Below are 25829 nucleotides of genomic sequence, written 5' to 3' on the forward strand. Positions count from 1 at the left end.
TCGACGTCACTACTGTTGTCATTGCTGGTCCGCCTTCCGGCCGGTCTGGTGGTCTGTCCGTGGTCTGTTTGGTCTTCAAAGTTATTTATCCCTCACATACATTCGGACATGGACGTAACTCTAGACAAGATGCTCACCTTGCTGTTTTTTATTCAAAGTAAGTTTAGCCTTTCTGTGACGGTGAATGTTTTTGACTTGCCCAATGCTCAATGCTAAAAAAGCTCAACATGGTCAATTACTTGTGCACTTTGCTGGTGTTTAAGGTGTACTGCGTTGAACTTCTCTTTGCTATAAGTTTTTAAATGTAAAGTTGCCGTCAGTTCACCAGTGAATATTGGCAGCGAGCATGTAGAATTGCCTATCAGTGCTAATATGAAGAGCTATTTTTTGGCTTGTGAATGTTACAAGAACGTTACAAGTTTCACCCGGTCAGTCAGTGAGTTTTGTTATTTGATTTCTGGATGTTTTAATTACCTTTAATCATTGTTAATGGTTGCATTATAAAGGCTACGTCATATTATAAAGGCAGATGGCAAACTATTTACATTTATTACACGTAGACTGTGCATAGCCTATATTTATTACATATATACTATAGGTCCTATACATAGCCTATATTTAAATATACAACAGTCACCATGACTGATTCAAATTATGACCTGTAACAATTCTACCGATCACGGATGGGCAAGCTGTAACGGGAACCTAAGTCGGGAAGATGTGACGATCTGCTGAGAAAAGCAATTGCCCGGTAACCTGTGATTCACACTCACAGATCTGTGTAGACCTTAGCAATAACAAGTGATTGTGGGGAGTTGCATGAAATATTACATGCATACAACAGTAGTAGCGAAACTCAAATGCTTTACAGATACCTGATATAGGCTATCAAGGACCCAGATCACTAACAGACAGAGTGGAATTGTGTTCAGTTGACTCTCATCACTAACTGAACTGTATGATATGCCTGATCACCACTCCCCACTTCATTAACAGCATTTTGTCATGGCCAACATCTGAAAGGGGTCCCAAACCAGCTGCTGTGCTGGGCAGAACAGATAGCCAGCTCCACCTGACTATAGCACACAGAGCCGGGATCTAAACTGGGTTATTCAGCTTACTGACCACAAAGCAGCCAGTGGTGTGGAACTACATTGGGGTAGAATCAGCAGTGTTAGCAGGGTCAGAGTCAGAGAATATCTCCCTACGTCTCTCTCTCATTCTCTCTCTCTCTCTCTCACTCTCTTTGTGACAGTTATTCTCTTCACACTCTCTTCACACTCGGCCCGTTGTCACGCCGATTTCCTATGTCTGTCCTGTCTGACTGCTGTGTTCCATTTTAAAAGCTCCTCTTTGTTGGCTGCAGAGCTTTGCTCTTGTCCGGAATTCCCGTTTCCACGGTGACAGATGGGGAAGCCCACTGGGTGAGCATATGGGTGACCTCAGTCATGGTGGTCAAGCTCAGGGGCGAATTTCTCCACACTTGTCACTCAGCGACTCTGCGGGCCCCAAGTTGTTTGCCAGCGTTAGAGAGGACACCATGCAGGCTCCCATATCATACACTGACCTTCTATAGTGAGACCAATCCCGCTATAAATGACCAGATGCTTAACGGTGCTCTCCCTTTAGAATGGTAGATGAATGGTACGTGGGTTTTAGGAGTGAAATAGCAGTTATAAGTCTTTGCATTGTCTATGTCCGTTACTTTTCCCCCCCCAAGTGTGTTTTCTTTTTCTATTACTCAACGTAGGAGGTTGAGTCATATCTTATTGACATTGTCTAGGGGTGTGTCTTTGTTAACACAGGAAGTGTATCTGAATTGGTCATGTGTCAGCATGTTGTCTGTGTTTTGTAAAAAAAAAAAAAAAAAAAGAAACCTTCATTGAGGCTCTTGGTTGTGGGACTGTTTTGGGGTTTGTGTGATTTATGTTTTGTTTTCTGATCTCTGCTGATGTTTCAGTTTTCTGCGGCACCTCTCGTTTGCATGGAGAGAGAAATGCTTGCGGTGGGGGTGGAGATGCAGCCGCTCCCTCCCTGTAGGACGTAAAGGGTTGGCCGATAAACACTTGCAAATTCCATGAAGCTTCCACTCACTTAATGAAAACATGTCAGGTTATGACGGTAAACAATGGCAGCAGCAACCTGTTAACACCAAGAAATAACCTTGGAGTGTGGTCGCAGGCCGCTGCTTCAGCACGGTGTAAAGTCCGGCAGACACGGGTGTGGCAGGACATCATTTTTGTCATCCTGTCCAAGAATGTGTCTGTGCACATAGGCACAAAACAGAAGGTGGTCCTTCTCTGAGGAGTTCTTTGACTGTCAGGATGTCACACTGAAATGGGAAGATGCACGGAAGCTGTGCTCCTCTGCAGATGAAAACTATACCATGTTACGTGGGAGGTGTAGTTTTTCACTGGAAGCCAATGGTTTACCTAACGTGAACCTATGTCTCTAATGCGTTTGGGGAGGAGGGGAACAGGTGACTGGGGACGGTGGTCCAAGAGAAACAGAGGCAGAAGAAGTCTGGCTTGATCCGTCTGTCTGTGCGTGATAAGTACTGTTTGTGATCTTGGGCAACGCTCTAATGAGAGCCTCTCAGTCTGCCTGCTGCCCCTATGTTTAGTGATGCGCTGCCCCTGCACGGACATGTCCTCGCCTCATGCTCATTACTGGAGCGCAGCCTCGTGCCGCGGCTTGTTGAGATTTTGGCGATCTCTGATACAGTCGATGCCAGAACTTGAATCCCAGTTCCACTTCCACCCATTCTATCTGATTATGTCATATCTCTGACTCCATCACTTAAGCGGGCCGGTTTGCGTATGTCTGTTTTCGTGTAATATATTTTTTACGGCCAGGGACTTGATTGCATCCCCACGCAGAGGGTGTCGCCCTGGGCTGTACTTGATGAAGCACATGTCATTAACTCATAATGACAAAAAAAATGACATTTTTGGTGAAATATGCGTAGCCAAATCACAGGGGGCACACAAATACAAATACAAACACAAACAAATGTATCTTTTGTTTACGGGCAGTATTTATTTTATAATATATTGATATGCGTATTTAACGTAACCTCTTCTCCTTGCAGGCTGGTTGATTCCACAGGCCCAGAGTTTTAATGTAGGGACCGCAGGAGCCAAAGTGTTCTCTGGGCCGGCGCAGGAGGAGTTTGGTTACACCGTTCAGCAGTTCACCAACCACCAGGGGAAATGGTATGGCCTCTGTACTTATGTACTACAGTATGTGTGTGTGTGTGTGTGTGTGTGTGTTTGTGTGTGTCTCAAAGACGTAGCCGCTGATCCATCGTGTGAATTACAACATGCTGTTACAGTATTTCCAAGCGATCGGATGTCACGCTCGTTCTTCAGCTCTGCCATGTTTAGGTTTACGTGTCACGCCAGAATAACTCAAAGTCAATCGATTTATACACAGGATGCGCTGGCTCTGTCTGTTTGTCCAGCTGGGTTAGTGTACGTTCCTGCTGAGTGCAGTCTCACAGGGCGTTCGTTCGGCAAAGCGGGGAAGTTGCGTGCGTCGCTGTGTCAGCACGTAGGCATCTGTAGACTGAGAAAGAGCCCTGCTGTGAGCATCCGTGTGTCAGGCTGTGTCCAGTGTCCCTCTCTGATGAGACGATGTCATGCTCAGTAGGGTTGTTGTGACTTTAACATTGCAGGCAGCGGATATTCACTGTCCAGACTGCAGATATGCATTTTGTACACTCATGTCTTAGGTAGATAGGCATAATCACTCCAGAACATGTGTTAGTAGTGTTTTGGTGCCGTCTGATATAGAAGCACGCACACACACGTTCAACCACAAACACACTCATGACACATTGTTTATTCCTTATATCATTCAGACACACACACACACACACACACACACACATTTGCACTCACACACACACTCGTGACACATCCTTGTTCTTTATATCATTTAGACGCACACACACACACACACACACACACACTAATGACACGTCGTTATTCCTTATATCATTCAGACACACACACACACTCACGAGATGGCCATGCTTTATATCACTCAAATACACATGGCTGTGGAGTTCCCCCCCGCTGCGCTCGTGTCACCACAAACACTTCCTCCTCTTCCCACAATGCACTGGCATCCTGCAGATTCCAAGATTCAGGGATTCTGAGGAATTTCTCTTTTATCCTCTCTCTGGCCCTCCAGGGGCGCAAACCTCCAAAGAGTCTCTTTGTCTTATCAGTACCTTTCGTCACGCTCGGCCATCACGTTATTTGCGGTGTGGACAAGATCTGTGGTTAATATCTGTAGAAAAGGGGAAGTATCTTATGATAGTATCTAATAAATGTGTAGTTAGTATAAATATGTCTGACATGTTGGACAAAAACTGCTGCAAGATTCACATGTAGCTTCACATCTATGGTAACGACTATCTATAGGAAATCCTGTCAGAGAGACTAATGTGTCTGTGGTAAAGGAAGGCCCAAATATCCTGAGCAGCTTAACCTCTTGGTTTCAGGAGGCCTATGCATTTGTTTATATATATATATAGTGCTGTCAGTTTAACGCGTTATTAACGGCGTTAACGCAAACCCATTTTAACGCCGTTAATTTTTTTATCGCGCGATTAACGCGATTTTAATTTTTTTTTTTTTTAATTTTTTTTTTAGATTAACGTTCTTTTTGGCCTCGCAAACGGTGTAGTAGGCTAACGTTACGGTTTGAGTGAGCGCGATATGGCGAAATGGATGATAAAAAGCTTCTGAATGGAAAGTTTACTTTTAAAAGTTGTGTTGTGCAAAAGAAGCAAGCTTCACTGTTGTCTGAAAATGTCAGGCAGCTGGCTGAAAGCAAAGAAGTAGTAGGCTTACCTTTTACTGGTAACCTAACTGTTACGGTTCATTGTTTCTGAAATAAGAGGCCTGACTGCTATGTTCCCAGCAAACTTGAAAAAAAGAAAATATTAAGCCATGGTTTAACTGCACTATCCTTGTTTACCTGAAATGTGCACTTTATAATTTTATTTTGTACCGCCCTGTTTGGCAATGTTGGTTTTCAATAAAATAAAACATTTGCATAAAGCAAGCCAATCCACTTTTCCATGTTGATAAGGGCATTAAAATTAAAATAAAATGATGGAAAAAATAAATAAACAAAGGGACATTTAGAATAGATACAAATTTGCGATTAATCGCGATTCATTTTGAGTTAACTATGACATAAATGCGATTAATCGCGATTAAATATTTTAATCGTTTGACAGCACTAATATATAGGTTTTTTTCTAACACTCTTACATGTACTGTGCACGTCTTCTATTTACTCTGCACTATGTCAGATTGATCAGAATTAGGACATAGCGCTTTCTTCAAAGTTCTCCTAACTTTTGATTGTTCTTGAATGTTCCTCAAGTGTAAATCACTTCAAAAAAAAAAGCGTCTGCCAAATGGATAATTATAAATGTTAGCGTATTTGTATCATGCCTTTTAGGGACTATATCAATGTCCAAATACTCCACATTTCACCATATAACTTATTTTGAAAACTGTAGTTTTGTAAACTAGGGGTGATTTATGATCTCTTCGGGATTACTTAGGTTTCAGTTAGTTCATAAAAAAAAAGATTTATGGTTGGAATGCAAGTCTTGTTAGGATTAATTTCTGAGCATTCAGAGCAAGCGTTTGTTCCTCGCTTATCTTGCGATGCTTTTGAGGACGGCTAAGATGCGTCCAAGAGCAGCGTCTTGGAACTTCCCCAGTTTCCAGGCCTGTTGCGTCACAGGGACACACAGGGCGGAGTTGGCTCACTTCCTTTGACACTGGGAGCTTTTGTGCTGGGGCTTGAAAGCAGACGCCAAGCCAGTGACATCATTCCAATCTTTCCCAGTCCTTAAACACCCACCCACACACAGCTGACTCGAAGCCCCACCTGAGTCATGCCGTTTTTGGGCCAGATTTAACGACCATGATGACCACCACACTCATTTAGACGGAGGTGATACTTATCACCTATGACCCTTTTCTGTGCTGCGTCATATCCCAACCTTCTTTGGCTGGGACGGTTCAGTCTGAGGCTATGGATGTAAGATATACCATATTAGAGTACCTGTTTAGCACAAAGTATTAGCGCTGGTATTTGTCTCAGTGAGTATCTTCAAACCTCCTGTTTACTCTCAGAGTGAGACTATTTACTGTAGAGACAGTCAGCATACTTAGCTTTGAGTCGTTACACAGACGTATAGAACATCCTCCCAATGCCTGTGTAAAGAATTCACACACAGATCTGCGTTGAATCTTACTACTGAGTTAATTATTTAGCCTGGTGTACAAATCCTAGCTACCCCTCCTCTGTTTCTGTCTGTCCAAGCACCATGAATACTGTACCTTGGCTGGATGAGCAGCTGTGAGCTGTTACCATGGGAATGACTAACATGGGGAAAAACCAATAGGAAGTTCAGAATCATCGTTTTTTGACATGACTCGTAGCAGCCCCGCCTCTTCCTGGTGCCAGCAAATCCTAGAGTGCACATCCATGGGTGGCTAGATTTTTTTTGTGGTAAACTGGCCATCGCCATTAGGAATGCTATGTTTAGTCTCTTGAGATGTCATCACTCCGTCCACTCAGTCTTATCTGGATGCTTGGGTAGTGTCTCAGACAACTGCACACATCATTAAATGACTTCACTACAACACCTACACACTGTCTAGGTAAATGATTACAGAGTGCAATCTGATTTTATTTCTGTTAGTACTACAAGAGGATGTAGTGTCTTAGTGGGGATCTGATAACAACTACTTTTTCCACTTTGAGAATGTTTTTGTTATGTTGTATATCCTAAAGTGTATACAACGGTATGTCCAAAAGTAACCTAATTAAAATAATTGTACCTTGTCTTAACATTATTCAGAATAATAAAAAAAAAATATGGAAGCTTTTTGAACTGCCGTTACAGACTTGACTGAATGGCTATGCGTGACTCTAAACAGATAAAACGATGATATATGTCTGAAGTACCCCTTCAAATATTGTGTGTACATGTTGTGTGTGTGTGTGTGTGTGTGTGTGTGTCTGTGGGTACGTGTGTGTGTGTGTGTGTGTGTGTGTGTGTGTGTGTGTGTGTGTGTGTTATTGGTCCTGTCCTCTAGGTTGTTGGTGGGTTCTCCGTGGAGTGGAAGCCCAGACAACAGGAAAGGGGACGTTTACAAGTGTGCGATCACAGGTCCTGCTTCCAACTGTGAGAGGCTAAATCTTCAAAGTAAGGCCACTTCGCTTTGCTCCCCTTCCAGAACTTTCCAAGAGCAGCGCCAGAGGTCCTGCATGCTTAAGTCTCGCTGCGTGAAATTCCACTGACACTAGCCATCCGTGGAAGAGGCACACATCAATTTCAGTGTTTTGAAAAAAATCTGTGTTGTGACTCATTTACAAACTCAGATCAGGATAGATAGATAGATAGATAGATGGATACTTTATTAATCCCGATGGAAATTTAGGTCATCCAGTAGCTTATACACTTAACTTAACTCACAAACATACATACACAAATCACAGTAGAAAAACAATACACATAGGGAAAAACATGTTCACAGGGAGTGGGGTGTATACAGATATTATACAGATATTACAGTGTGCATTGATTGTGTCAGTGTTGATGTCCACAAGGAAAGTAGTGCAAAGAGTGCAGAGAGATAGTGTTCATGTGCTTGTGTGGATAGTGCAAAGATAGAGTACTTGTGCTTGTGTGTGTGAGGATAGTGCAAAGTGATATAAATAGTAAAGACTGTGCAATGGGCTAGTATAGCCAGTAAAAGAGTAAAAAGATAAAAAGATGTTGTGAACAAGAGCAGTCTGAGGGAACTTCAGACACATTTCACATCTGAGTGACGTTGTTCCCTCTTCTACTTGACCTTTTTTTGCAGACACTGTCGCTATACCGAATGTGATGAACGTCAACGTCAATATGAGTCTGGGTCTGACACTCACTCGGACAGCAAACAACGACAAATTCATGGTAATGTTACCTTCTGTGATGTTCGATTGAACCGAAGCATACTGTTCATTCATATTATTTAAACGTTCTGTTCTGACCAATTGTATGTCGGACTTTGCAGACGTGCGGGCCACTCTGGGCCCAGAGCTGTGGCAGTCAGTACTATTACCCCGGAGTGTGTGCTGAGGTCAGCCCTCTATTCAAATCACTTCCGGCATTTTCTCCTGCCCTTCAAAGTAAGAGTCTGTCTTTCTGTACATTTATATACTGATATTATATCCTAAGTTAAGTTAAGTTAAGTTAAGTTAAGTGTTCAGTTGTTCAAATGTGACTTATTAGCATTAGCATAGAATTAGCCTTAGCATTTACCATTAACCTCCTTGCAAATAGCACCATAGTGTACTGAGAATGTTCATTTAAAAACTGGCAATGGAGGGACTGTTATACAACGTTTTAGTTTTGAATTTTACATTTCAACTGAATGTCTGAACAGCATGCGGAGGACCCATGGATGTAGCCATTGTGTTGGACGGTTCAAACAGTATCTATCCATGGCCACCAGTGGTTGAGTTTCTCGTGAAACTTTTGGAGAACCTGGACATTGGACCCCAAAACACTCAGGTAGACTAGAGTATGCACTTCACTGCACTAACTGTACATCTAGACGAGAGTATGCACTTCACTGCACTGTGTGTGTGTGTGTGTGTGTGTGTGTGTGTGTGTGTGTGTGTGTGTGTGTGTGTGTGTGTGTTGTAACTGTACATCTAGACGAGAGTATGCACTCCACTGCACTTCACTGTACGTCTGTTTTACTCGTACAGAGAGACGGTAGAGTGCAGGTCGATTTTTCACATGTCCATTTTAAATTTCCTTCAGGTCAGTGTCTTGCAGTACGGGGAGGATACAGCTTTCCAGTTCTATTTGAATTCTTACGGCACCAAGAAGGCCATGCTAGATGCCGCCAGCAAAATCCAACAGAAAGGCGGACTGGAGACAAGAACATTCAAAGCCATTCAGGATGCCAGGTACTCATTTTACACCCTTTGATGGCCGCCCGAAGTCCCAGCACCTGGAGCTTTACTGGAACAATAAACACGACAGTAGTCTCTGAAGATTAATTTGATCTCTCGCGCTCTCTCTCTCTCTCTCCCTCTGCCTCTCTCCTTCTCTCCTTCCCTCCCTCAATCCCCCGTAACCTCTTTATGCACGTGTGTGCAAATATGTGTGGATGTGTGGATGCATGTGTGTGTGTGTGTGTGTGTGTGTGTGTGTGTGTGTGTGTGTGTATCAGTCAGAATGCTTTCCTCCCCGCCAGAGGCGGTCGTCCAGGTGCTTCTAAAGTGATGGTGGTGGTGACTGATGGGGAGTCTCATGACAAAGAGATGCGAGACCAAGTGATAGCGGCGTGTGAGAAGATGAAGATCACCCGCTTCAGTATTGCAGTGAGTGAAAGGCCCACTAGAGGTCAAATATAGACATTTCAGCTTGTAATATATCACATAAATGACATATGGCAACTAGGGGTGGGGAAAAAAATCGATTTTTCGATTTCTCTCGATTCTCTTTAGAACGATTCTGTCTCGATTCAGAAAAGTTCATAATCGATTTAAAAAAAAAAAAAAATTTTTTTTTTTTTTTTTTTTTTTTTTACACATTCATTTTGTGTTGAAATGCAAGCTGCATCGATTATTGCATTGTTCATAGAAAGTCATAATTGTGACAAGGAAAAACTTTTTCTCTAATAAAAAAATAGATCTGTTGATTTATCAAACACAAAGTAGGAAGTGATTTGAGACTCTAAGTAGCAAACTCAAATGTTTTAAAAATTGAGATGCATCGATAATCGTTTTATCGGTTTAGAATTGATAATCGATAATCGGTTTAGAATCGAGAATCGGTTTAGAATCGAATCGTTGACCTCTGAATCGGAATCGAATCGAATCGTGAGGTCCCAAGAGATTCCCACCCCTAATGGCAACATGGTATGATAATATAATGTGTTGTGCAAATGCATGTCACATTGTGTTACAGTGTGACAGTACAGTACAATATGATACAACTTAATGTGATTACATAACGTGAAATAATGTCATTATCAAATCCCCTGTTGCAATGATTGTCACCAAATGTACGGCATGAAACAGATTTCAGAAGTGATGTTCACATTGCTGTATGTATGTTCATATGCTGGAGGGGGAGGAGAGGAGGGGATTATACGTATGTGTTCAATAGTTTTGCTCAATTTTGATGAATATTTCCCAATTTTTTTTAGGTCCTTGGTTACTACAACAGGAATAACATAGACCCCAAAACTCTAATTGCGGAGATCAAGTCCATAGCCAGCACCCCAACGGAAAGGCACTACTTCAATGTGTCCGAGGAAGCAGCTCTGTCGAAGATTGCAGGCACGCTGGGAGATCGAATCTTCAACATAGAGGGTGTGTGCCCATCTCAGCTCGTCTCTTCTTATCTGTGTGTGTGTGTGTGTGTATGTGTTTACATGTTGTGTGTGTACATGTTGTGTGTGTGTGTGTGTGTGTGTGTGCATAGAGGGTATGTGCCCATTTCAGCTCGTCTCCTCTTGTATGTGTGTGTGTGTGTGTACATGTAGGGTGTGTGTGTGTGTCTGTGTGTACATGTTGTGTGTGTGTGTGTGTGTGTGTGTGTTTGTGTGTGTGTGTAGGGTGTGTGCCCATCTCAGCCCCTCCTCTTATCTGCTCTCACACAAGCTAACTACTGTTAGCTGAAGGTTGATGGTCAAAAAAGAATCATTGTTCTTAGGTTCCCAAATTGTTTTTGTTGTTACAGTATTATTGTTATCTTACATAATAAGTCATGGCTGTGGCGTGTATGTGTATGTGTGTGTGTGTGTGTGTGTGTGTTTGTGGTTATGGTGACTGCAGGAACTGGCAAAGGCGGTGATTTCCAGATGGAGCTTTCTCAAGTTGGTTTCAGCGCTCATCGGACAGATAAGAAGGTACCAGCTCCTCCCTTACTTCCTATTTGTTCTCACCTCTACCCTCACTTCCTGTTTCTCCTCACCTCTACCCTTACTTCCTGTTTCGTCTCACCTCTACCACCATGATTGTTATCAGCTAGTTTAAGAATTTGCATATTATGTATTGGAGTTGCATTTTACTCATTGGATGCAATGCTTGTATTGATTGTTGTTACATTAATGCTACGTAAAATATACTCATTTATCTCAACTAGTGCAACCTGCCAGCAGTAATTCCTGTCAGAAAGTTCAAGTTCATAAGGAGCAAATGGACTGATAACCTAAATACCTTCTCAGCATAATAATTGGAATGTGTATATCAACTGTATAATACTAAATAACTAATATTGCTCTCAGTAAAGCCTCTACTGTGTGTAATGTTGCAGTACTGTCGTGTGTATGGGGCTTTTTATCTCACTGCTGTGGCTGTTGCAGGATGGCTTAATGCTCGGAGCGGTGGGAGCCTATGGGTGGAGCGGAACGGTCGTTCATCAAACGGGCCAGAAGTTTGATGCGCTGCCCAAGAAGGTCTTTGAGAGTACTCTAGATGACCGCAACCACAGTTCCTATCTTGGTGAGCGAGTTGGCGGAACCTTCCCGACCACTGTTGTGTCACATTTCCAAACAGTTTTTGAGTAATAATGTCTTGCCCAAGGCCACAATCTTAGTCTAGTAACAACCTTTGCTGTATTTCTCCTTAAGTTCCCTTCCTCTGTTGTCCACGGTGACATCCCTGAGGCACGGCCATCTTAGTCTAGTAACAACCTTTGGTGTATTTCTCCTGAGACACGGCCATCTTAGTCTAGTAACAATCTTTGGTGTATTTCTTCTGCTATCCACACAGGCTACTCGGTGACATCCCTGAGGCACGGCAGCACTGAGTACTTTGTTGCAGGAGCTCCACGGGCCAACCACACGGGCCTGGTTGTGGTGTACACAGTGGACAGCACAGGACAGGCCTCCATCAGAGACACACAGAGGGGAACTCAGGTAACGCCATCAGTGCTACACCACTGTCCTAGTTCACCTATTCAATGACACACTAGTTAACCTATTCAGGCAACCATGACTGGAAGTGATTATTTATGATGATTACATCATCAATGATATTCATAGACACAATCCAGTATGTAGTTAAATAGATACGCTAGATAGATATAGAGTTAAATAGATACGCTACAGTAACTTGAGCTCGCTGTAGTTAAGGATATTTCCGCTGTGATGTAATGTAATGTTAATCATGTAGTAGTATGTGGTGAAGATGCATATATATTGGGATTGGCATCCAGTTCGTTACTTCTCTTTGCTAGCGTTAGCGGTGGACATGTGGGGGTGTGCTGACATGTGGTGACATGTGGTGATCTGGTTGTTTTGGGACAATCTGTTTGAACTTGTGCTTCTTCCGTAGATCGGCTCGTACTTCGGCAGTGTGCTCTGCCCTCTCGATGTGAATAAAGATGGTGTGACCGACGTGCTGCTGGTGGGAGCGCCCATGTTTATGAGCGAGGAGAAGAAGGAGAGAGGGAAGGTGTACTTGTTCGCCGTCACCGATGTGAGTAAGAAGAGGCTGTGCTCTCATTGCTGAATCAGCCCGTCTGTGGCTCTCTCAAAACCTCCGACATCCTCCCTCGGAGTTTTCTACAGCAAACTGTGGTGAAGCTCTTCATGAAAGATCTAAACTTCTTTCGGTTTTTAGGCATATTAGAAATAAGCTTGACATGTCATTGCCGATTCGCTGATTCAGAGAGAGTTGGTTTGAAGTGATACTTTTTTTTTTTTTTAAACTTTGAACTAAATTAGTGTGGAATGTGGGAGGCATGAAGCTCGCGCTGCTGCCCCCCCTCCCTCCATTAGTTCCCTGCCAGGAAGCAGGCTTATTCATGCTCACAAAACCACTTGAGAGAAAACAAAGGCTATTATTAAGCCTGGGATATCCCCTTCTAGGGAGTCTGTGAAGACCACAGATGAAGCGGGCAAGGTGCCAAAGCAAATGTCCCAAATACAGTGCAAATATTGGCCAAGTAATAGAGGACCTATCAGCACTCACTATAGCATGGAGAGGACCTATCAGCACTCACTATAGCATGGAAGGACCTATCAGCACTCACTATAGCATGGAGAGGACCTATCATCACTCACTATAGCATGGAGAGGACCTATCAGCACTCACTATAGCATGAAAGGGACCTATCAGCACTCACTATAGCATGAAAGGGACCTATCAGCACTCTAGCATGGAAGTGACCTATCAGCACTCACTATAGCATGAAAGGGACCTATCAGCACTCACTATAGCATGAAAGGGACCTATCAGCACTCACTATAGCATGGAAGGGACCTATCAGCACTCACTTTAGCATGGAAGGGACCTATCACCACTCACTATAGCATGAAAGGGACCTATCAGCACTCACTATAGCATGAAAGGGAACTGCTCAATCTGCTCGTTCGTCTGAATCCTCCCCCTTCGGCCAGACAACCCCCCCTCCCCCACCCCCTTTCCTATCTCCTCCCGGCCAACCTCAAGCAGATGGGACCCCCTTTACGTGCCGTGGTTCTGCTTAAGGTTCCTTCCTGAATAACAGGGAGTTTTTTCCTTGCCCCTGTTGCCATTGTGCTTGCTCTATGGGGGTCCAGGCACTGGGCTCTGTAAAGCGCCTTGAGACAATTTCATTGTTTTGGCGCTATATAAATACAATAGAATTGAATTTAATTTAATTGAATCATGTAAGTAATCTACTGGCAGCCAGACTCTGATTTCCTGCATTGTGTATATCCTTTCACACTGCATATGGCATATTCTGATATTCTGTAATGCCTGTATGTATACATGTTATGTTGGCTAAGCCTTAGACTGACTGTTTCAGGGGATTCTGAGTGACCAGGGCTTCCTGGAGGGCCCCTCAGCGGTGGAGAACGCCCGCTTTGGCATGGCCATCTCTGCTGTGCCCGACCTCAACCTGGACGGCTTCAGTGACGTTGTGGTAGGAGCACCTCTGGAGGACAACAGCCGCGGAGTCGTATACGTCTACTTCGGAAACAAGACCACCGTCCGACTGCAACACTCACAGGTTGACAAAGCATCTGATAATATATTAATTATACCTCACATGAATTCTTGTCATCAGCCAAAACATTGCTATGATTACTATGCTTTACGTAGGTAGAGCACTAATAATAATTATACATCCAGTGTTTCCCCTAGGTTTACAGCTTTGGGGGGGGGGGGGGGGGGGGGGGGGGGGGGGGGGGGGGTGCGGCACGGGTGCGCGGCGTGGCGTGGCCACCGACACAAACGCTTAAAGGAATCATGGTGTTCATGTGTTTCTTTTAATGACAGCAGTCAATATAACAACTAAACATCGGAACATGTCTTTTTATGACAATTATCCACAAAGTGTGCAGCTTTTGTCGCTGCAGTGGTGTATCTTTCTGGGCTTCTGGAAGAAATTTTTTTAAGATATTGCGCCTAATTCCTGATTTCGCAGGAAGCTTTTCCAAAAAGTTGCGATGAAAGTTTTATTTTTAGGTTTTTGTTGCAATGAAATTGCGAAACAAGTGAAGGTTGCGATAAAAAGTTATGAATTGTCCTCTTTGTAATTATAATTGGAGTTTATTGTTGAAAAATAATTGATTATTAAACAAACATTAATTCATCAAGAACAAAAACGATTGAGAAATGGTCCTCTTAATAACCTCACCAATATGCCAAACAAAAAGATACCAGGACTACAAAAATGTAGCAAAATAGGCTTTACTTATCCAACAAGCAAGTGGCACATGTTGGCATTACAAAAGGACCAGTACGACTGAATAAGATGTTATGAATGTCTCAGCTCATATGACGAAATTTTTTTTTTTAAAAAACAGCCTGTTGTCACTATGATCTGTCTCGTCATCTGACGTCCTGCCTTGTGTTTCTGCCGTTCTCATTGCTTATCAATCTGTTTGCTATCCTTGTTTATTTATTTTATCCGTATAGGTGTTGATGTTCAATTTCATATATTTAATTTAAAGTCGTCCAATTTCAAGTCATCCATTCTTCAACACTAGCTGCTACTTGTCTTCAAACAGAAAGTAACGTTAAATCTCCATGGCAACAGGTCTTGGAGGGTTGGCAAATAATCGGATTTATTGCTTCCTTCATATTCACAAGCAAAATAAATAATTTTCGTTACATTTCATAGATTTATTAGCAGACTCTATGTAAAAAGGGCCACGCACAACTCACGGAAAAAGATAAAAAATGGAAGCCAGGTCTATTTCTGAATTTTCGGTGCGGACATTCTGTACGTACGTTCTGTTTCCACGTCTGTTGTAGCCATTCTCATTGGGCCTCATTGTCGACCCTACCGAGGAAAAGATCTCTGCCGGATTCATGAACGCCTGGATATTAGTTTTTTAAAGCTTAAAAGTGTCCGTAGCTGTGCACTGGTTCTTAAGCCCATTCTGTCCGCTGGTGGGAGCGTGCTCACCTGTGTGTGCGCGCACGTGTCTGTGTGTTTGTGCGCATCGCGGCGGAACTCTGCCATGCGCGATACAGAGAGCAGAGAATTGTAAACGCGCGACCATGTAGAGAACAGAAATTACATGCCGTCGTGTAAATAAGATAAATAACATAAGGCTATTTATTTTGTTTAATAAAAGAACAAGCTATAGACCTGTTCTATAGGAAAGTAACCTTAAATTACTTCCGTTGTGATTTGGCGCTTTATAGAAAATAAAATTGAACAAATAACTTGACCTTCCAGGGGGGCGGGGGGTGCCGTTGGGGGGGCGGGGCGCCCCCCTAATATAACGGTAGGGGAAACACTGACATCACATTTATATAGTGCTTTTCACAGTTCTCAGAGAAGCTTAAAATAAAGACATAAATAAAAAAGATAACAAAAGAAAAGAAAAGAATATATATATTTTTTTTTTAAAGGCAACAGACCACTGGTAAAATAGGAATAGTATTGTTCAAGAGGTTCTTGCATTCTGCGTCTTGCGTTCCGATGCTTAACTGATCTGGCCCTGGTGTTGCACGCATCCGTCCCAGAATTCCCTGCTACCTGCAATTTGACAACAGCTACTGTCCTGTAGTACACACTGTTGCCCTTTTTGTTCCAAAGCGAATAAATAGTGAAATAATGAATTCAGCAGTGTAGTAACAGCAAAGTGTTCCTGGGAGTCACATCGTGATCTTGGGTGTTGTAGAGAATTGCTGGACTGAAGGTGGACACTGGGCTGCAGTACTTCGGACGCTCTCTGGATGGAAGTGGAGACCTGAATGGAGACACCATCCCTGACATCTCGGTGGGGGCTTATGGGAAGGTGGTGCAGCTCTGGTGAGTCCACACCTTGAAGATCACGTCAGTGTCTCAACCCTGAAGTATTGTTGCTGTATGGTGTAATTGAGCAAATTATATTTCTGTATTCATTTCATATGTTTAGATGAATGTATGGAAATGTATGTGTAGATGTATAATGTATTGCAAAAGTGCAGATGTACAGTATCAATATACACATATACCAAAGGCCATATGTCGAGATACAGATATTCCATGCCCAATGGCATTTCGCTGGTTTTCCTTTCCCACTGTAATAAAGGGACAGCTGTGTGGATTTGACATGGGAATACTGGATTCGTCCTCTCCTCCCTCTCCTCCCATACTCCTGACTAAGTGAAGAGAGGGTCCGTCCAGCTGTGTCTTCTCTTCCTAGACCATTTCTCCCTTGTCTGGTCTGACCTCATTGTTACAGGAATAATGTATCAGGAAAACAGCGCTCTCTCATGCCAGTGTATGCAGTATGCATTGGTCTTTTAATGAATTAATGTATTAGTCACCCCCCCCTCGACACAAAAACACACACAATATGGTCAGTGAACACATAACAAGGCAATAATAATAAATGACACCATAATCTAAGTATCCCTCTAAACCACTCCATTGCATATAACCACTCCATTGCTATGCATGTTGGCCACAAATGTCACATTGATCTGGATGGCCTAACATGGCTTACCCCCCCCCCCCGACAGGTCCAGAGGTGTGGCCGTAGTCACTCCTCAGGTCTCCTTCACGCCTGACAAGATCACCATCCTGAACAAGAACTGCGTCTGGGGGGGAAGGCAGGTGTCATGTTTCACTGCCAGGGTGTGCTTCAGCGCCAGCTTCAGGCCCAGCCCACCCGTCGGACCAGTGGGTAAGCCTGTCCTGTCCGGTCCTGTCCTGTCCTGTCCTGTCCTGTCACTATTTTCTGTTGTAGGCCTAAATGCCAAAATGCCCCACAGTGTGAATTTAATGCACTGTAAATGAGCTGTAGCCTAATGCTATTTGGGCTCGGATTTTGAAACATAATTATCACAGAGGCTAAGGTACAAGTTACTCATGCCTTTAGACATTGTAGCACCTGACACAGCCATGATACAAAGCTCAAGTCTTTCCCCCCCCCAAATCTCTTTTCCAAAGCCATCAAATACAACCTGACCCTGGATGAGGACCTGCAGTCCTCCAGAGTCAGCTCCAGGGGCCAGTTCAGTAACTCAGAGCGCACCCTTCAGAAAGACCTCAGCGTCAGCGCACAGCCACAGTGTGAGGATCACATCGTTTACGTGCAGGTAAGCAGCACTAGGTGCTGTCATGTTTCTCTCATTGAAAACTCACAAGTCTAAAACTGATGTTGTAGTCGTGTGTACAAATATTTGCCTGATATAACAACAACTTTTATTGTCAAAGTTCGTCCATGGTCGATGCTCCTTGTGTTGAGAGACATGAGTCTGTCTTACAGGAAGCTCCAGACTTTGTCACGTCAGTAGCTTTGCGAGTGGACATCGCCCTCCAGAACCCGGAGGCCAACCCCGTCTTGGACACTTTCAATAAAGACGCCTGGGAGTTCTTTGTGAGTGTCTGCGGCTAACTAGAGCTGAATAGCAGCTCTCCGGCCTGATGTATTCACCCTTACACTCACGTTTAATGTATTGTTTGTTGTACGCTGCATATGATGCAGAATTGTTCACTGATCGTAGAAAACTGACATATGCATTTGTGATCATGCCTGGGGCCTGTTGAAGACACATTTATCGTCCTTGTTTGGTTCAGATCCCATTTTCAAAGGAGTGTGGCACAGACGATGTGTGTGTGAGCGACTTGCAGCTGACCGCGAGGAGGAGTGGAGACCAGTCGAGGTGAGTCGTCAGAAAGGTTCCACTGGAAAGTGACTGAGTGTGAGTGTGCTTCGTTAGCGTCTGGAGAGATGTCACTAACATAATGAGTGTGCTTCACTAGCATCTGAAGAGATGTCACTAACATAATGAGTGCGCTTCACTAGCATCTGAAGAGATGGCACTAACATAATGAGTGTGCTTCACTCACGACTGAAGAGATGGCACTAACATAATGAGTGTGCTTCACTCGCGACTGGAGAGATGGCACTAACATAATGAGTGTGTTTCACTAGCGACTGAAGCAATCGCACTAACATAATGAGTGTGCTTCACTAGCGTCTGATGAAACGGCACTATTAAAGGACAATAAAGTCGATGGAAAATTGTACGCCGACGAATTACTTGGATTTCTGTTATTTCCAAACGATATCCCAATGTTGTTGAAAAACAGAGCATACTTTAATGAGTGTTCCATGCTGCGGCACAAGAGGTCTGATTTCTCTGGTTTTGTGTGGGCACTGACACCACCCTTAATAAAGTTAACAGTCTTTTTTAAAAATATAACTGCGCCGAGCTAAGACTTTGTCCAGACACACGACTGCAATAGCATGCTGTGATGTTTTAGCAGTCTTAAACTGGCCTTTTGATGGACTTCACAGCCATGGATGATATTTAAGGACGGAGACCCAGAAGGATTTAAGATTTCCCGTCACTCCATTGCCTCATTGTTTTCTCTCTTAAAACAGGATACCCTACATGATTTGATTAATGGGTGGTCAGTCATTTCAGGGAAGTGCTCCCTATGCTGTGCCAGTATCACATACATTTCTATTACGTGTGTCCGAAAATCAATACCCATGTAGAGCATGTAGAGCTGGAGAGCTGTGTGGAACACATTCAGTGTGTTGCGAGTTAGGAGATGTATATATGTGTTTTCTCAGCATGTTTTCTTCTAGCCTGGGCTAATTAAAATCATTGGCTGCCTTGATGTCTTGGCACAGTTTACCAAGAGCCTTACAAAGGGCACACGTTTTGTTACGTACTGTTGCGTTAGTAACAGTACCGTCTGTGTTTTGTCATGTTTTGGCAGTTCCTCTCCCATGTTGGTGAGTCAGAAGAACAGGAGACTGTCTTTCACCGTGTCAGTGACCAACAAGATGGAGAACGCCTACAACGCCAGAGTCACTGCCTCCTACTCCAAGAACCTCTTCTACTCTTCCGTCACACAGCTTGTATGTATTTACATTTACATTTAGTCATTTAGCACTTTTATCCACACAAAGGAGAAAACAATCAAGCTACGAGCAATACAGACCTAGTGTAACAATAAATGAATACTACTTTACATAAGGATTCAAAAGTGCAGGAATGTAACTACTGTAAATGTGAGTTAAGTACTAGTTAGTGGAGATAGCATTAGAGGAAGGATAAGGAGAGGTAGAGGAAGGAAGAGGAAGGGAGAGGAAGTGCAAGTTAGGAAAGGAGGCGCTCTCTGAAGCGTTGGGTCTTCAAGAGCTTCAAGAGTATTCACTCCATGGACCCTCCTTGAAGCACTGGCTACCTCAGAGTACAGCTATGAAAATGTATTCATACCTGCTACATGCTAGCACAATGCATATTTTCATACTGTATATTTACCATGTCAGATCTCGAGCTTACACCAATACGCAATTATAAATAAATATATTGAAATAAATATATACTGAGCCATTACTCCCAACTGGAATGGGGTAATATTTGCAAACCTGTTCTTTATGGATCCCGAACTGTTCCTCTCATATAGTGTCCAGTCCACCCTGTTCCTCTCATATAGTGTCCAGTCCACCCTGTTCCTCTCATATAGTGTCCAGTACACCCTGTTCCTCTCATTTAGGGTCCAGTCCACCGTGATTCTATACATACTGAAAATGAGGTTCTAACCATTTCTTGTTTCTGTTTGTGCTTTTCATTTCAGAGTGATGGCACGGAGGTGAAGTGCACCTCGGTGGCTGAATCTCAAATCCTGTCCTGCCAAGTGGCCTACCCTGCACTGAACAATGACCAAACGGTTAGACTGAAGTCAAGAGTACCGCACACTAGTACATACACGAACAAGACTTTGATTAGAACTTACTAATTGTGTTCATTTACCTCACAGGTGACATTTGAGTTAATCTTTGACTTCAATTTCGACCAACTGCAAAGAGAGGCCAGAGTGACCTTTGAAGCCCAAAGGTAGGGGTCTCATATCCCACAACAGTTTTCTTTTTTTTTTTTTCATTTACTTTTTTCTCTGTGCTGGAATCCCTGGAACAATCGTTGTGGCCATTTTACTTCTGCAGACCATTCTTCCCTGTGCAATGAGTTGTATAGACATGCATGCATTTCTCACAAGACCTTTGAAGTACAGGGTTACATTTACATTTACATTTACATTTAGTCATTTAGCAGACGCTTTTGTCCAAAGCGACGTACAAGGGAGAGAACAGTCAAGCTAAGAGCAATAAAAAAGCATGGTGTAACAATAAATACTACTTTACATGAGATTTAGAAAACAACAACCTAGAAAAGAGGAAAAAAGAAGTGCAGGAATGTAACTGCTGAAGTGCAAGTTAAGCGCTAGTCAGGGTTCTATTAGGTGTATTCCCCCCACCGGGCTCCTTACCTTTTTGCCACACAGTCAAGTGAATTGCTTTGCACTTACGGTGGACAACTGCATCTTGGATTTATTATATTATGTTCTACTCGAAACATATTTCCAGCAAGGGCTGTGTTTTCAAGTCTCATCTTCAAACTGGACTAAAATTAAAAAAACACAGCAACACTTTTAATGTGTCCATTTGCATGTGGTTCTTGCTGAACATCTTACCGTAGTTTCTTTTAAATTATAATGGGTCTGAATGGTGGACCTGTTGAGCATAATTGAGCTTGTATGATTGAGACACACAGTTGGATGTGACCTAAATAGTATGCTTGAGACACACAGTTGGATGTGACCTAAATAGTATGCTTGCCTTTGTACACTGTGGTCTATGTGTGAAGGCTGCTTTAGTTCTCAGCCCGCCTCGACCAAGAATCAACCAACCGTGTGACTTTTCTGTTGTCTACAGCGACAGCAAAGAAGAAACTCTGCTTTAGTTCTCAGCCTGCCTCGACCAAGAATCGATAGATAGATAGATAGATAGATAGATAGATGGATAGATGGATAGATAGATAGATAGATAGATAGATAGATAGTTGGATACTTTATTTATCCCGAGGGAATTTTAGAAATCAACCAACCGTGTGACTTTCCTGGTCTCTTACAGCGACAGCAGAGAGGAAACTCCCACAGATAATGAAGCCACTCTTTCCATTCCAGTGCAGTACGACTCTGAGATCATCCTCACCAGGTATGACAACATGTCACACATCACCCACACATCGCCCACACTTCACCCACACATCGCCCACACATCACCCGCACATCGCCCACACCACACACACATGAGTGCAGTACGACTCTGAGATCATCCTCACCAGGTATGACAACATGTCACACATCACCCACACATCGCCCACACATCACCCACACATCGCCCCCACCACCACACACACATGAGTGCTATATATAACTGCTGGCATCTTATAGTTTGCAACTTACATGCTGTCTTACTTTGGTCCCACCAGGGAGGCCAACATGAATTTTTATGTGGTTGAAAAGGAAGAAGTTAAGACGACTTTAACAAGCTATGATGACATTGGTCCTGAATTCAACTTCATGCTGAAGGTAAGGGGGGGGGGGGGGGGGGACCAAATAGAACCAAAATAGGGAGTTCATTTTCTGTTTGTGAATTCACTTGACACTGACCCTGGTAAACACATTTTGCCACCTGCCCTTTGCAAATACTTCATTATGTGCAAATCCAAGGAGACAAGATTGTGTCTATACTACAAGGTTAACAAATTAACTCTGACGATGTATCTATTCATGTCAGTTTGCAACTCTTACGGTAGTCTTTACAGAAAAGCATTTTGCATATGATAACTATTGCAGTCCATTAGCGCAGCTTACAAACAGAGCCTAGCAAGCGGTGCGCAGTATAAAGTAGATTGACCTGATGCTATGCTATGTAAAACAGAGCCTAGCTAGTGGTGTGCAGTATAGATTAGATTGACCTGATGCTATGCTATGTCAAACAGAGCCTAGCAAGCGCTGTGCAGTATAGAGTAGATTTACCTGATGCTATGCTATGCTATGTTTGCCTAGTCCCATTCTCTACGGTCACAGCGTAGGGTGTTTAGTGAGCATTAAAATATGGGTCCTCGGCCCACCTGATGTGGTATTTTTCCCCAACAGGTTTCCACAGTCAACTTCCTAGTTAACCTGGTCTATCTTACTGTGTCTATACCAACCAAAACTAAAGGGGGGAACCCCCTGCTTTATGTGACTGGAGTGAGGACTGCACCGGTAAGTTGTTCCTCTACACAGCAGAGCATGGTATGATGCCAAGTTTTCCAAGTGGATATGAGTTACGATCTTATGCTTCTTCCCTGTGATGATTCATCCATGTTACTGTAGATGGTAGAACGTGTGGAAGAAAGATAAAACCGCAACATTTTTGACTAAAATACTTATGATTGATTATTATTAATGACAAAGTAGTTTGTAAAGACATATGCCTGTTCTCGAGTCAGTTTCCACATCTTTGTACCTGTAACTCACGGCTTTGTTGAACGGGTAGAGAAATGGACTTCTCATTCATCTTGGCACTTGACAGTTAAGGCTGTAGCATAAAGAGGTTGAGTTAGATCAGGTCTGATGTCAGCTCTCTCCCCAGCCCAGCGAGGTGAGCTGTGACATGAACGGACTCATCGACCCGCTGAAGATAGGAGATAAGAGTGCTCACTCAGTCACCTTTGCCAAAGAGACTTTCAAGGACAAGGAGAAACTGGTTAGTACGTGTGCAATGTGTGTGTATGTATTTTCAAATTCGCTTAAAGCCATTAGCTGTTGATTATTAAGAAATAACAATTGATAAATAGGTGTCACCTTGTATGTGGGTTCTTTATGCCTGGAAACATATTAAGTGGGAGTAGGGTGAAAGCTGAAGCTATCACTAAAGCTAGCTAACAGGGCTATAGGGAGATTGTTAATGGAGATTGTAAACATCATCAATGTCCATCCTGGGCTAAACATTGTTGTTCAATCTGTAGGACTGTAAGACCTTGACTTGCCAGTCCATGAAATGTGTCCTCAAAGACCTGGCCATCAAGAGCCACTACTTTGTGAACGTGACGGCACGGATATGGAATGGCACTTTTGCTTCAGTAAGTAACTAACTCTTATCTTTGCCTGGATGACAAGGTGGGAATGGCGATGGTCTGACATAGAATTCTTAAAGTCGAGTTACTTATAGAGGTTTGACATTAGGTGTATTTAAATCTCATTAAGGCTGATGCCCTCCCTGTAGGTACGTTTGCCTAAACTATATGGGTGATTACTTCTGTGTTGTTTTTCTACGCAGGCATCATTTCAGGCCGTGTCTCTGAGTGTGAGTGCTGAGATGGAGACTGCCCAGCCGGACCTGATAGTGATCACAGATGATCACCGTGAGGTACAAGCATAGCAGCAGCGATTCTTGTGGTTACTGTTTCCCACGGTTTACTGTTGTCTCTACAATCTGACAATAATATCAACATCATTTTTTACATTAATGTCTACTATCACACAGGGAGCAGTGCTTGTATTACACAGCTTACAAAGCATAAAAGCTCCCTGTGTACTGTATGCATCAACCATTTATTTGTGGGATCACGTACCTACTTACGTGTATACTGCCCTCTTCAGGGCACAGAGTGAACTGAACGCTCGCTAGAGGGAGTTGCAGTACTCACAGCAGGTGTCTGTGTTGTGAATGTTGTTCCCTCCATTCTTTACAGGTTCAAGTGATGATCAGCAAACCTGGAGGGAAAGACGAGGTTCCCGTTGGTGTCATCGTGGGAAGCGTGCTTGGCGGCCTGCTTCTTCTGGCTATAGCCACGGCAGTACTGTGGAAGGTAGAGTATTGTTCATTGCAGAGTAATGGCTCTGTTGTCTGCTGTACATAGTAAATCTATAGTCAGTTGTTGATATATCAACAAAATATTTGTTCGAAAATGTATGAATCTTTTGCCCATTGTTGAAAACACACCGCATACATAAAACAACGTCACACTGAGCCAAAGCGTGGTCTTGTTTCTCCAGCTTGGGTTCTTCAAGAGGAAGTACGAGCAGCTGATGAGGGACGGCGAAGCGGACGAGGCTGAAACCGAGGCGCTCCATGACGACACGCCATAAGAGCGGAGTCTCCTCCCTCAGGAGTCCAACCCTACCCTACGACAAGCACTTAGATCCACTTCCTACGACAAGCACTTAGATCCACTTCAGACGCCATCGCTCTGGTCCAACAAGGGAGCGGTGTAGTAACTGTGAGAAAGAATAGTTGGTGTGGTGGAAAGACTTGGAGTGAAATTTGTTAAAAGGGCTGTTGTTCATTAAATGGCCTGTGGCATTTGTAAAGGGGTTGGGGAGGGGGGTGGGGGGTGCAATAAGTGACTTATGTCCTACGAACTAAAAAAAAGAGTCTCTGAAGTGGCAGAGAGAAGGGACAATGAGACAACTATGCTGGCATAGCAATCTCGTTCATCTAGTGTGTCTTATTCTGTCAGTCAAAGCTCCAGTGGACTTCTAGTTTGCTGTTTAGGGTTCAGATATTTCCGTCATACTACTGTAATACGGCTACTACCAGTCCGTCAGTGAAACGCCAGTATTTTTTGCATTCAGTGTCCATTTGCTTAATAGCTGGACTGCATATCTCTGACATGGACTTGGAGGAATGATGGGATGTCGGTCACAGACATGCCTGACTGACTGAGTCGCAGAGTAGGTCTTCTGTATATATTTAAAAATGATGTTGGGTTTCTCTGAATCAAGATTCGTCCTGTAAAATTCTTGTTGAAAAGATAATGCACATTTCAGTGTATGCTGGCATTTAGTCAGGGTGTGTGTTTTAAAATGTGAGTTACCATGTTAATTTATTTGAGACTAAAGGAATTTCAGACTGAATATTAGAAGCACCATTTCAAACAGGAAAGCCATTAGAAACATGCTGAATGATCATGTTCTATGTTAAATCAGGGTGAGTGTCTCCTATTAACCACTGGTTATTTCAAAGACAAATCTGGGATACTGCATCTAGTGCTCATACATATGTAGTTCGAGCTTTCAAAGGCAAGTGTTCATTTGACTATGCATTGGGCGCCCTCCGGTGTTGAATGTGTGGAATTGTTGGCACCCCAAGACAAATTTAGAGAGTTTCGTTTATCAGACTACATTGAGTCAGTTGCTCCCAACAAGGTAGTGTTCTGTGCAGTGACCTGTGGATCCAGGGACAGTCCAAATCCTTTAAACTTCTGAAACTATTCAGAAATGATACAGAATAATAAATGGATGATGACAGATAACAAAACACTGTTGCACTCAACAGTAGCGTTTTTTCATACAAAAAAAATAATCTTTATTACATGGGGTACGAACAGTTCAGTGTACATAAGATGTTTACAGTATGTAACTTTGTTCTTTAGCTGATGTCTGTTATGTGAATGGGAATGAAACCACTTGTTTTGACTGGCATTGTATATAGCAGGATTCATGTTGAAGGCTGAAATGTGTTGCATCGCAGTAAAGCCTCTTTAAAGAGTGA

The 25829-nt window shown here is 43.1% G+C and overlaps 1 protein-coding gene across 1 annotated transcript; it reads left to right on the forward strand.

Moving 5' to 3' along the window:
* On the forward strand, positions 1-25829 carry LOC105894588 (integrin alpha-2-like). Its single transcript, XM_031577455.1, has 30 exons — positions 1-157; positions 3092-3215; positions 7137-7246; positions 7908-7999; positions 8100-8214; positions 8472-8599; positions 8855-9003; positions 9270-9420; positions 10251-10416; positions 10882-10955; positions 11412-11550; positions 11821-11966; positions 12385-12528; positions 13844-14047; positions 16176-16306; positions 17002-17165; positions 17432-17580; positions 17751-17861; positions 18062-18147; positions 19217-19358; positions 20081-20173; positions 20264-20340; positions 21414-21497; positions 21775-21874; positions 22445-22555; positions 22926-23039; positions 23302-23415; positions 23613-23702; positions 24028-24144; positions 24332-25829. The coding sequence occupies exons 1-30, from the start codon at positions 109-111 to the stop codon at positions 24422-24424; spliced, it is 3567 nt and encodes a 1188-aa protein (XP_031433315.1). The 5' UTR covers positions 1-108; the 3' UTR covers positions 24425-25829.

This window comes from Clupea harengus, chromosome 12 (genome assembly GCF_900700415.2).
Source record: "Clupea harengus chromosome 12, Ch_v2.0.2, whole genome shotgun sequence".
In the NCBI taxonomy this organism is placed as follows: domain Eukaryota; kingdom Metazoa; phylum Chordata; class Actinopteri; order Clupeiformes; family Clupeidae; genus Clupea; species Clupea harengus.